Source organism: Lepus europaeus, chromosome 14 (assembly GCF_033115175.1).
Source record: "Lepus europaeus isolate LE1 chromosome 14, mLepTim1.pri, whole genome shotgun sequence".
Classification (NCBI taxonomy): domain Eukaryota; kingdom Metazoa; phylum Chordata; class Mammalia; order Lagomorpha; family Leporidae; genus Lepus; species Lepus europaeus.
In genome coordinates this window covers 60,305,074-60,318,341 of record NC_084840.1, presented here as the reverse complement: position 1 = coordinate 60,318,341, position 13,268 = coordinate 60,305,074, and the positions used below count along the sequence as shown (strand labels likewise).

The 13,268-nt window shown below is 54.6% G+C and overlaps 1 protein-coding gene across 1 annotated transcript in view; it reads left to right on the top strand.

Moving 5' to 3' along the window:
- Window positions 1-2,006: 2,006 nt before the first annotated feature.
- Window positions 2,007-13,268, top strand: part of GPR137B (G protein-coupled receptor 137B) — a 54,765-nt gene continuing 43,503 nt past the window's right edge. Inside the window, 2 exon segments of the mRNA XM_062210695.1 lie at window positions 2,007-2,042; window positions 2,044-2,421. Coding sequence (XP_062066679.1) covers window positions 2,007-2,042; window positions 2,044-2,421 — 414 coding nt within the window.

The following is a 13,268-nucleotide window of genomic DNA, read 5'->3' as shown; positions in this document are numbered from 1 at the left end:
TGAAGCTCCTGGCTTCCACCTGGCCTAGCCATTGTGGCCATCTGGGGAGCAAAACAGCAGATGAAAGATTTGTCTCTCCTCTAATTATGTCTTTCAAAGGAAAACACAAATGTTTTTTTAAAAAATTCTACCAAGGAGGTGAAAGTGGACACATCAGTATTTCTGGTAGTGCTACATGGACAGGAGAGGATAAGCCTCATTTAACCCTCTCTTGTTCTTACTGCCAGCTTGGGAAGTGGATGAAATTGTTAGGGAGTCAGTAGGCATCTTGGATCATCAGGTAGTCTTGTGAGTAGACCCATGTATTGTGCAGGAGAAATATCAGAGCTTGGACCTCTGATGACAAACTATATTTCTTCAATAATCTACAAATAAAATAATAAAATGTGATTTTACTAGGAGATACACAGGTAAACAAGGCACAGTTTCTATCATAAGGAAACTGATTGACAAGTGCAGCTAACAACCAGGCAAGGGTGCTATGGAAACCGCACGTGGAGCACCTAATCTAATTCTGAGCTCCTGGTGGGTCTGCAAAAAACACTACAGGAAGTAACACCCAGGAATGAGATTAAGCCCCGTGTTGGAGGAAGGTGCGAAGAGTTGCTTTGGCCTGTGGAAGTTAACAGGTGTTACCACTGCTTAACACTTGTTAAAAGCTAAGTCGGGAAGCTAGGGTAGAAGTTGGACTTTATCCTCCGAACAGTGAGGCAAACTAGGGAACTTTACGCTTGGGAATAACGAGGTCGAATGCATTCTTTAGAGAGATCATTCCAGCTCTCTGTGCAGAACGCACTGAGGGAACAAGATGGGGGTTGGGGGGGACGGGGAGCAATGCCATGTTTTCTGTTTAATAACCATACGGAGAAGGAGAAAAGGTAGAAACGGGCCGGGGGGAGGGGGGAGTGCAGAGCCCAAGGCGCACTGGTAGTGCAGGAACACGAAATAATTCTGAGACAGGGCCATAGTGGAGCCAGGCTTCCTCCGGTTCCCTTCAGAAAAAGGCACACACCATCAGCCACGCAGTGCAGTGTGAATATGAGAGCCCAGGAAACTTCAGTTCCTAGTTTGTTTTCCCGCAATGCTTGCCCAGTGGTGTTTCCAGACGGCAGCCTGGCGTCCGCACTCTGCCCAGAAGGTTCGCTAGCTCCCAGCACTTCCAGGACACTGGAAGGGGTGGGTCGCGGGTGCAAAGGACCCCAACTCCATCGCTGTCACAGCAAACTGGCAGTGTTCCCGGACGGGCAGAGCAGCCTGGTGGATGGGGTGGATGGGACGCGGGAGGCCATGCGCCGGGCAGTCACGCTGGGCTCCGCGCCGCGCGGGTCGCCTCCTGCGCTGGCTGCGCGCTCAGAGGTGAGAGGAGCGCCGTGCCCACCTGGCGCTGCGCGGTTCCTAGGGAAAAAACAGCGCAATTGATGCCCGGACGCAGGCGGAGCCGCGGGACCGTCCGCTTCCGCACCTTGAGTATACACACTTGACCTCAGACACACAAACCTTGTCTTTGGCATTCCTGTATTTAGAAGTAAACATCACCCCGGACGCCGGCCAGTTCACAGCCACACGAAGCTTTATTTTTAAAGGGAGGAAAAAACAAAGTTTTTGTTGCTGTGTTTTGGTTTGGTTTGAAGAATTAACCTCTTTAACACAATCAGCTGCGGAAGGGGAGACGCTGGGAGCACCGGCGTCCAGCCGTGGGCGGTGCAGGGGGCGCGGCACGGAGTCGGCCAGGTTTGGTGCCGGAGCGCGGCGGCGCGCGGTCCTGGGGGCGCGCCCGGCGGCGCCGCAGTGCCTGGGCTGGGGCGGGCCGGGGGCGCGCGGGGCCGGCGAGCGCGCGGGGGCGGCGGGCTCGGCGCTGCCAATCGCAGACAAAGGCCGCCCCAGTGAATCATGTGGTGCCGGGGGAGGAAGTGCGGCTTGTTTTCGTTCCTCCAGTCATCGGGCTGCGGGCGGAGCGCGATGCGCGAAGACTCCCGCGCGGGCGGCGGCGGGGCCCGGGAGCCCCGATGAGGCCGCAGCGCCCGCGGGCACGCCGCAGCGCCCCCCGGCCCGATGGAGGCCCCGCCGTGGGAGCCGGTCCGCAACGACTCGCTGCCGCCCACGCTGACGCCCGCCGTGCCCCCCTACGTGAAGCTCGGCCTCACCGTGGTCTACACCGTGTTCTACGCGCTGCTGTTCGTGTTCATCTACGCGCAGCTGTGGCTGGTGCTGCGCTACCGCCACAAGCGGCTCAGCTACCAGAGCGTCTTCCTCTTCCTCTGCCTCTTCTGGGCCTCCCTGCGGACCGTGCTCTTCTCCTTCTACTTCAAAGACTTCGTGGCGGCCAACTCGCTCAGCCCCTTCGTCTTCTGGCTGCTCTATTGCTTCCCCGTGTGCCTGCAGTTCTTCACCCTCACGCTGATGAACTTGTACTTCACGCAGGTGAGGCGCGGCGGCGGCAGGCGCTCACCTGACGGCGCAGCCCTGCCGCGGGGCTGAGAGTGTGGGAAGGGGCCTGGCTGCCGGGACCTCCGCCCTCCCGCGCCCACTTCCACAAGCGGCGAGGAGAGGGAAGTCGAGGCTCCCGGCTCCGCTCTGGGCCCCGGCGCGAGGCAGCATCTCCTGCGGACGCCGCCAATTGGTACTTGATGGGACGCGCGCCCCGGCGGGGAGGCCGGAAAGTCTAGAATTCCCAACCCGCCTTCCTTGTCCCCTCGTCCCAACGCACCTAACCCCCGGCATGGGAAGAGCAGCTGCATCTTGGTCTCTTTTTTTTTTTTTTTAAGTGGTGTTAGGGTGAGACCGTTCTGGTTTCGATGAGATGTTTGCGACTTCAGCCCTGGAGCCCTACAGAGCTGCTCCTTACTAACTCCTTCCACGGGATGGCTGAGCGGCAGCGTGGGGTGACCCCCAGCTCTGAGCTGCCGGTAGGAACTCAGGCTTGCTTTCTGAGCTCATCAGAGAGGCACCAAGAAAAAGCCGTAAAACTTTACTGGGGCTCTTTTACAGGCGCACACAGTTCATCAGGCGTATTGTTAATAAGCTAATGGGATAGCGTGAGAACGGACCTGGCTGCTGCTTCGCTTGTTTACTTAATGGAACTACAGTAATTGTGATGCACTTTGCAAATAGTGCATTAAGCATTGCACAAAGGTTTAATAACACAGCCTCCTCCTCCTCGTTGTTGTCATCGCTAACTCCCAGAAGCTTTCTAAGCACAAAAATTGTCCATTCTTCACTTAGGACTGCCCAAAGGGACAGCACAACAATGTCGCCCAGTGAGGAGAATTTAAAAATAGGGTCATGCACAGAGGCCCTGTGCAGGCAGGCATTTGATTTTTTTTTTTAAGATTTATTTATTTATTTGAAAGAGTTACACAGAGAAGAGAGGCAGAGAGAGAAAGGTCTTCCACCCGATGGTTCACTCCCCAGATGGCCGCAACAGCGGGCCATCCGCTGCCAGGAGCTTCCTTGGGTCTCCACGAGGGTGCAGGGGCCCAAGGACTTGGGCCATCTTCCACTGCTCTCCCAGGCCATAGCAGAGAGCTGGATCAGAAGAGGAGCAGCCGGGGCTAGAATCAGCGCCCATATGGGATGCCGGCACTTCAGGCCAGGGCGTTAATCTGCTGCGCCACAGCGCCGGCCCCCTGATTATTTTTTCTAAACAGTGTCTCTGTTTCTCAAAATATCATTGATCCAAAAAAGAAAAAGTAAAAAGTGGATGGCCCTGATAGGGTGGGAGCCACTGACTGATAATTTGGAGGAAATTTGGTAGCTTTTGGCTACCAAACTAACAGATTTATAATAGTTGGTAGATCCTATTGTCTTTTTAAAATGAGTCTTCTCTCAAAATCTTCTTAGAAGTCCAGTGTATCAGCATATTTTCCAGTCCACTGGTAATGTGCACTGTGTCTGTCCAAGTATTGCCTTTAAACCCCCAAACCAGTTCAGGCAGTCGGCTGTGCTGCAGACACAGGGCTTTGCCATTGGAGGGAAATGGGGTGGCTCCATTGAGTGCAGAAGTCAGGTGAGTGCTGGTAGCTCAAGACTGTGCGCGTGGTGATGTTGCGTGTTGAGCATTCTCCTCTTGTCCCTTTCTGAGAAAGGGAAAATGTAGGGAACTGCCATGGCTCTCTGGTGGTCACATGCAAATTCTGGACATAGCGCCGGATTAAAGGCTGCACTGCACATTTTCTGCACCATCTGCTGGTTGGGGAGTAAATGCTGAGCAAGGGAAAAAGTGACCAGGCAGACAGAGCCACTGTGGCCAGGAGGCCCAGAGTCACAGCTCTCAGTCCTCATTGTCTTCCTGCCTCCCAGATTGGCGGGGGCGGCGCCGTAGCAAAGGGCATTTCACTTGGAGGGCCCTGAGTGGCTGGCAGAAGGTGGTGTGGAGGTACTGTGGCTCAGACACAGCCATTCCTAGCTTCTGGACAAAAAGTTATGCTTTTGGGGAGTTACAAAGGGGTCAGCCCTTGGGGCCGGTGCTATGGTGTAGCAGGTAAACCACCACCTGCCGTGCCAGCTTCCCATGTGGGCACCAGTTCTAGTCCCGACTGCTCTGCTTCTGATCCAGCTCTCTGCTATGGCCTGGGAAAGCAGTGGAGGAGGGCCCACCTGCTTGGGCCTCTGCACCCATGTTGGAGACCTGGAAGAAGCTCTTGGCTCCCGGCTTAGGATGGGCCCAGCTCCGGCCATTGCAGCCGTTTGGGGAGTGAACCAGTGGATAGAAGACCTCTCTCTGCTTTTGCTTCTCTATATGTAACTCTGCCTTTCAAATAATAAACCTCTAAAAAGGGGGGGAGTCAGCCCTTTGACCCCATCCTACCTCTGCCATGCCCTCCTTTTGCACTCACTCGTTCTCCTACCACAGGCCTCTCAACCACTGGGATCCCCTAAAACGGGGAGTTTTCAAGAATTACTGCTGCCTGGCCCCATCGCAGATCAAGTAAATCCAGTTTTGCAGTGGAGATCACAGCTTGCAGTACTATCCTATATGCCAGGAACAGTCCTGAGCGATGTTTTACTTAATCTTACAACATTCCTCTGAAAAAAGTGCTAAAAGTGTCCCCATTGTACAGCGGAGGAAACAGAGGCTCAGCTGGAGACAGCATTCACAGTGACACCAGAGTGTAAGGCTTGTTTGGAATTGACAGTGACTGGACAGGGAGTCAGCAGAGATGGAGGGAGCTTTTCTCGGCTGTAGCCCTATGAGCTGCCCCGGGCTAGCCCATGCATCTCACCCTTCCAGATAACCTGTAAAGAGGGCACTGTCACTTCCCCTGCTGAGCTTCAGAGAGACGAGGACACTGACCATGGTGCCCCACATCCCGTGGGACCCCTCCTTGAGGTGCCTGGGGAGTGGTCCTCTTTGCTGCGCATCCATTACTTTGTGGCAATGCCTTCAAGCCTCGCACACACTGCTCAGCAGTAAGCAGCCCCCACCTGCCCACAGGTACACGTTCTGGGGTAATCTGATCATTGAACAGACTGATCGACTTTCCCTTCAAACCATCGTGTTTTCTTTCTCTCTTTGAGAGGGAGGAGAGGACGAGGAAAAGGGAGCAAGCGTGCTCTGTCTCCAGATGCCTGCAGCAGCTGGGTCTGGGCCGGGATGCGTGGGTGGCAGGGACACAATGACTTGAGCCATCGCTGCTGCCTCCCAGGATCTGCATTAGCAGGAATCTGGAGTCAGGGGCTGGAGTTCGGAGTCAAACCTGGGCACTCCAGTGTGGCCTGTATGTGTCTGAACTGCTAGGCTGAATACACACCCTCAAATCACTTAAAAATATTTTTAAAAATGTTTGTTTATTTGAAAGGCAAGGGTGGGCGAGGAGAGAGGGAAAGAGAGAGAGAGCTCTGTGCATTAGCAGGAAGCTGGAGTCAGGAGTGGAGCTGGGACTTGAACCCAGCACACTGATATGGGATGTGGGTATTCTAAGTTAACTGCTGCACCCAACACCTGCCTCTCTAATCTCCTTTGTTTGGAGTCTTATAACCAAGGCACCTGGGTAGGGTAGGGGCTCAGAAGCAAAGGCTGGCAGCTTCTGGGCCAGGGGAGCACCGGAGCAGGCAGGTCTGTCACAGGCAGGAGGGTCCTGTATGGTGGTGGGCGTGGCCACACCTGGGCAACTTGTGGGTCCTGAGGGTTCTGAGTTGGGCTGAGTGGAACAAGCTCTACTTCCCCCACTTCAGCCTTGTCTTGGGTCCTGTGACCAACTCCTGCCATTACAGTCGGGTAGTTTGAGGAAGGAAATGGAGAAGTGAGCCCTCTCGGTGGGGGAGAGGGGATGACTAATGGATACAGTCTGGGAGCCAGGGCCTCCCGGTGCCTTGGAGGGCAGGTGGGAGGCTGGCATCTATGAGGGTCTGATCTGTTCTGGATCTGGGCAAGCATCTAGGGTGGTTTGTTGTGAGGTGGAGCCAGGGGCTCACGGTGGGTGTCGGAGCTCATGGAGGCACTGGTTCGGTCAAGGTTTATGTATCAAGAGGCCCCAGAGGCAGTGGAAGAAGCGGGGAAAGTGGACAGAGCTGGGTTTGTATTCTGGCGTTGCCCTAGTGTGAGTCAGAACAGGTCCTGACTTCTCTGAAGCTACTGCTTTACCGGGGGACAGAGCCGTCTTACTTCCCCACAGGCTAGAGTAGGTCAGAGAAGACCGTCCTGACTCTCACGGGCACTCCTCCATCTCTGTACAGCCCTGAAGCCAGGCTTTTGCTGACACCCGACCGCTGTACTACAGGTCAGGTCCAGGGACTGGTCCTGCCCTTTACCAGCCCACAGCACCATCCGAGTGACTTTTACCACCACGGTGCCACTTTCATGTGTCCAATGGCCCTGACTCTGGTGTGCCCTCGGGGAGGCTGTGGTGAGTCACCAGTCCCAACAAGAGCCCCAGCAGCAAAGAGCAGGGGTCACTGTAGGGCCAGCCGCCGGCCCTGGTGTGCAGGCGAGTTGACCACAGTATGGGGAAGAGCAGTGGCTGCCCGAGGACCCCGGCCAGAAGTGCAGAGCCAGGACAAGGTCCTGTGTCTCTGATCCATCCTGTACTTGTAGCATGTGCCACACCTCAACCTGAAATGCATCATGGACCTCATCCTTGCTGACAGGGAAATAGGAAGCAACTGAAAATAGAATCCAGGGACTGACTTGCCACCTGTACTGGGAAAGGGGAAGTGAGTGATTATAGGAACAAGTGGCTTTTGCTGTGGTCCGTGGCAGTACGGTTCGTCAAGAAATACTTAGCAGATACCCGTCATGGGTCAGACTCCGGTCTAGCAGGTGAGCAGACAGAGGCTTGTAGCTATCTGGGTGCCTGTGAAGAAGGAAGATGCTTAGCAAAGAAGGTAGGCCTTTGCCTGTCCCAGGTACCTCATCGCAGGGACCAGACACTCGCACTCCCACAGGGGTGTGGACTGTGCTCAGCTTGGTCTCTGTATGCCACACCCGTCCTGGCCTTAGCCTCTAGTACTGGCTCCCTGTGCTCACTCAGTGGGCCCAGGGCCTTCCAGAGCTGTGTGTGCGTACATTCCTACATGTGCACCTGTGTGCATGTGTCTGTGTTTGCTTGCCTCTGTGTGTGCCTGAGCGTGCATCTTTGTGTGTGCTTGGGTGTGTACCTGTGTGTGTGCCGGTGTGCATGTCTGCATGTGCACCTGTGTGTCCAGCTCTGTGTGCAAGCATGCCTCTGTGATTGTATGTATGCCTGTGTGTACCAGCGCATGTCTGTGTGTGGAGAGGTTTCCTTATTCACGTTCCACCTGCCTGCACACGCCCCAAGACGTAACATCCTGATTGTACTGCCCAGGGTCACAAGCTGTCTCCTCCAGTACTAGCTCTGCACACACTCTGCTCTGTCATGGTGGCTTCTGCAGTGCCTCAGGGCAAGGCCCTGCCCACTGAGGGAGAGCGAGATTTCCTCCATGTTCTCGGCACCCTGGAACTTTATTAGACTTCTCACAGTGTGTTGGAACCCTGACCCGATGGGCCACCCGGGGAGCCTGGAGTTCCACACAGCAGAGCTGAGCTGAGACTGCACCAGGGTTGCTGTCACCATCAAGACGCCTCTGCCATTGGACCTACACATCAGTGCATGCAGGGTTTGTGACATCCTTCTGCTCCCTTGCCTTTCTACAGCCAGGAAGCAGGGAGAGAATACTGTCCCAAGACCAGTGTCATTGCTCAGGTGCGTTCTGGGGTCCAACTCCTGGCTGTGTGTGACCACAGGCCCTGTCCCCACGCTGAGTCCACTCTCCTCCCCTCTAGACTCTCCCTCCAGCTAGCCAATCAGCTCTGAGTGATAGGGAGTAGAGGGTAGGGTCAGAGATAGACATGAGGCGCAGGGCTTTGAAAGCAATACAATGACCTGACCCAAGAGCTGCTGTCGTCAGCAGGTTCCTGATTGCCTGGCATTTCCAGCGACAGGACAAAACCTCTTCGTGGTCTGAAGGCCTGTCTTGGGCCTGGCGCTCCCACTGGCCAGCTCTCCCAGGACAGCAGTAGGCTCTGCACGCAGTTCAGGCAGTACCTGCACACACGCACTTCCCAGGGACCCCACGGGCCTGTCAGTATTTCACGTTTTATTCACCCTGAAGCTGAAGCGTTGAGTGTGCTGACGTGTGAGGACAGAGGAAGGCCGAGTGTTTTCACCTGTGGACTGGATTCATTTCCTCAGGCTCACACGTGCAGGGCTGTGAGGAGGAAGTGATGAAGGGTGCCCGTCAGGATTTCAGGCCTATGAGCTGTGTAGAGTCCCTGTTGATTATCTTTTTTAAAAAAAATCCTTTAACAAGGTAAACGAACAAATAAAACCCTTCTTAGCTCACAGGCCTTATAGAAACAACTGGTGGAATGGACGTGGCTGGCAGGCCTATAGATTGCCAGTCCCTGGGGTAGGACAAACCCAGTGTTTGTCACCAAGATCCCATCTCACCTTTGTTCTGTCATTTTCGCTGGGACAAGTCCTTCAGGCACTGAGAGTCAGGCTTTGGCTTCTCCTTGTGTTTAAGAAGCTCACTTATCCAGTGAGGAAGCCTTGCTGCCCACCCGCACACGGTGTCCAGGATCAGATTCAGTAGCGACTTCTGCCCTATTGGGAAAAACAGACATGAGCGGAAGCAGGAGTGGCGTAGGCTTCCACCTGTAGCAGCACAGGGCAGGGACCCGCTGCTCTGGGCGTGGGGAGGCTCAGCGAGGGGTAGGCTCCAAGTCATGTGGTGTCGTCAGCTCGCTGTGTTCCCCCCACTCTATTTACATGGCAGACACGCTTGCTGGCCCGAGAGTCCACAAAACACAGGGTGAAAACCCACATGTGATGAAACAGCCACCTTGTGTGCTGTTGTCCCCAGCTTCCCACATTGTCCTGTCTGGGTGGTATGGTGGTACGTTTGTAGCACGTGGCCATTGGGGTGTAAAGAGAGAAGCAGGCAGAGTGTGGGCAGCATTTGCCACCTGTGGGCCAGGCCCAGCAGTGATTACCCTCCTCATGTAACGGGGTGGTTCATGCCACAGGTCCTTGTCTTCCCAGCGTCCACAAAGCAACACACAATGTTCAGCCAGAACGTGGAGACCCATTTCATTTCATTCAACAAGTGTTCTTTATCTTGATTTCTAAAAGATCTACAGGACATAAGATTTACATAAAACTTAGTGCATTCTCTGTGCTGTGCAAGTGTTACTTCTGTCTAGTTCAGAACATTTTCATCATTCCCCTCTGCCCCAAAATACCCATACCCATTAAGCAATCTTTTCCCATTACCGGTCACCACGGCCACCAGTCTGCTTTCTCCCTTTGTGGACTTGTCTGTTGCAGGTATTTCACACGGTGTGCATCCTTTTGTGCTAGGCTCTTCTCGCTCAGCAAATTTTTGAGGTTCATCTTCACCATAGCATGTATCAAAACTTTGTTCCTTCGTGTGACTGAATGATATCCAACTGTATGGATGGACCACATCTTGTTTATCCCATTCACCTGTTGACAAGTTGTTTTATCATGTGTTTTGGAGCATTTCCTCTACACCAGGCATTGTGTAGACTCTGTGTTAAGGTCAAATTTGGCTCCTACCTTTATCAAACTGAGTATTGAGCGGAGGAAAAAGATTTCATGTAAGTAGTTTTTCCATTCTGTTAGAGACAGACCTTACACCAGTGACACAAGGTATGGGATGTTTTCAATGGGAAGTTGGGGGCTTAATTCATTCTTTAATTTCTGTAATTCTCCCTCTAGGATACATGTTTTAAAAAGAACTAGTGACTTTTGCTACTACTTAAGTGTAAGTCAGATCTATCACAGTAAATCTTGTTATAGTAAAAAAAAAACTCCTAAGAAATGTAAATATTTCTGAAACCCAGGTATTCACTATGAAGAGATGCCAGCACTGTGGCAGGGGTGTGAGTTCCAGGTTGAAGCCACCGCTTGTCATTCAGGCCTATTGGGTTTCCACCCTCATTACCGCGGTGTTGCTGCTGGAGGCAATTTCTTGATGGGCCAGCAGAGGATGGGAGTGGTGAAGGTTCAGACTTGGGTTGACATAGGAGGTGTCTTCTGCACAGAGCTGGACTCTCAGGTGACCAGCTTGGGTCCCTGTCGGTTATGGGTTGTGTAGGGGAAGTCCATTTCCTCCTGGGCCCTGCTTTGCATCAGGCTGCAGCCTCTAGCTGGCACAGCAGCTTGCTGAGATGCGGATCAACCTTGGGATGGAATGGTAGAGCTGGTTAACTCCCATTCCTACCCCTCGGGGCTGTACAGAGCAGGTGTCACCCTCCTCCTGGGATGGACAGTCACCCTGGGTTTGACAGCAGATGCTGTATCTTCTGGCATCCTCCCTGCTCGGGACCAGCCATGCTCAGTTCCCAAAGGCCTCTCCCTGTGCCCCACAGTGAGGGGCAGACCCAGCTGTCACTCCATGTTGGCTCCCCTCCAGGAGGATGGCCATGGCATGGTGCGGGGACGCCCTCAGATGCCACACACATGTGGCAAGGACAGGAGCTCCTGGGCAAGTCTGCCACTGCAGAGTTCCCCTCACTCCTGAAGTGGAGCATTACTTCATTAGGGGAAAAACACCGGGGAGTTTCCACTGCTGACTTGTTTTGCAGTGTGTGTGTAATTTGCCCACAGGGATTGGGGTACAATGGTGAGATGGTGAGATATGGTGCCCCACGTGGCATGGCACAGGACCCTTCTTCTTCTTGAAGACTTTGGGCCTGGCTGGTTCTTCCCACAGGGAGAAACATGGTCTCTGGATTAGTTCAGTGGAGCCCTTAGGAACAACTATGAACAGGACCCTGGCAGGTGACCTGTGCCCTGCAGTTGTGGCAGGAGCAGTTGAGACACATAATAGTGAACATAGTGCCTTGTGTGGCCTCAGCCCAGGCTGAAGAAAGGGAATCCTGTCGGGGAGGCTGGTCTGAATTATTAGAGGCCATCTCTGTGCCAGTCAGAGGGGAAGTACTGTCCCAGATGGCCTCCGCCCTGGCCACGGGCAGAGGGCAAGGTGGCGCACTTCTGTGATTGGGCCTGGCCCAGGGCTGCCAGGCTGTCTCCAGGCCATGGCCTTCTTCAAAGAGAGGCTGCTGGCAGACTTGGTGGGGAGGGCTTCCCAGGGCAGGGGATTCAGAAGGCACTTGCAAGGTCGAAGGTTCCTTGGCGAGCGTCTGTACCAACCCTTTAATCTCACTGAGACACCAAGGTGCGGAAGGGTAAGCGATTTGTCAGGAGTGAGCCAGGCAGGTTGGTGGCAGTTTGGCCTTGCCTTTGGGTTCAGGTGCTCAGGTGATAAGAGATGACGCAGAAAAATGGAGAAGCTAAAGGCCAGCCTTGAGCATTGAACTTGAGGGCCTTTGGATGAGAGGCCAGCTCCCTAGAGAGCCCAGGCCTGCCCTGGCCCCCGCTTGGCTGCCTGCCAGGCTCTCTTCTCCATGTGGAAGCCAACATTCCTGCTGAGCTCTGCTTTCTGGGTGACAGGTGGCTGGAGTCACAGCCCAGATGGAGAGGTCATGAGCTAAAGGAGGGGTGGGAGAGAGGAGAGGTGCTGGAGAGCTGGGTTGGTGGGAGCTGGAAGGGGGAGGGGAGGGTTGCAGCAGGTGGAGATGACCTTGTGTGCATACATGGGTATGTGTGTGCATCCGTGTGTATACACACACCCATGACGCGGGAATTCAGCCTGCCCACCTCCACTGTCCCTGCTCTCAGCACTCAGAAAATATTTCTCAGTGATAATGGAACAAAGGTCTTCACCCACATAGGTCAAGGTCATCTCCATAGGAGTGGGAGTGTGGGAGACGCATCCCTAGGCTCAGCACTGGCACAGTGGTTGGCAGAGGGAGATGGACCCCAGAACACAGGGAGTCAAGGCCTTGGTTCCTCGAGTCTTGGGAGCAGCACCTGCTGCGCTGGAGCACCTGGGCCCTGGCATGCAGGGCGCTATGCAGGCTTGGGTGCAGGGGTCACAGTGGCTCAGCTGGGTCTCGTTGAGTTCATGCTGTCACAGCCTGCTCTGGGAGTGTAGTGGAGTGTCTTCAGGGCCTTGGGGATAGGTCTGGATTGAGGCTGCTGTCCTGGAGGCCATCTGGACTTGCCCAGTGACACGGTTCTCCAGGTGGTGCTGTGCTATAGCAGCCTGGCAAATTCCTTCCCGGAGGCAGAGCAGCTGTGTGGACTCCAGGTGGCTCGAAGCTTGTGTTGACCGTGGGACTCTCCAGCATCGGCAGCCATGAGGTCTGCTGGGGCCTTCTTGTTTACTCCTCCCTGTCAATGATGAGTCTTCCTGGCCAGGGAGCTGGGGCCACAGGTGCCCTGGGCCTTGGTCCTCTCTCTGCTGCTATCTGAGGCCTCAGCGCCTTGCAGGGTCCCTGTCCCTCCCCTGCTGAGTTCCAGTGCTCTTGCTGGGTCTCCCACCACACGGTGCAGCTACTTCTTGGTTGTTTTGCTGCTGCCTTGCAGAGGAGGCAAGCTGTGGGCACCTCTGCTTGGCCATCTTGGAATCAGAAGCCCAACACTGGTTCACTTGGAAACCTTCTCAGTAGGGTAGAACACCGTGGTTAGTCCCTGCTTGTGAAAGGTGGAAGTCTGTGCTGGATGCCGGCCTGTGGGAGAGGCCCTGGGCCCCGGGAGATTGTTTTTGGCTGTGTGTAACAGAGACGCCCAGACCGTGCTTAACCAAAGACAGTGTCATTCTCTCACTGGGCAGGAAGCCTTGGTCAGAGTCCAGGGCTGGTGTCACACGCCGCCTTTCCTCGGGAGCTTTCCTCTTCCTGCTTGTCGGCTTGTGGCTATAGATGGGGGCTCCGTCCC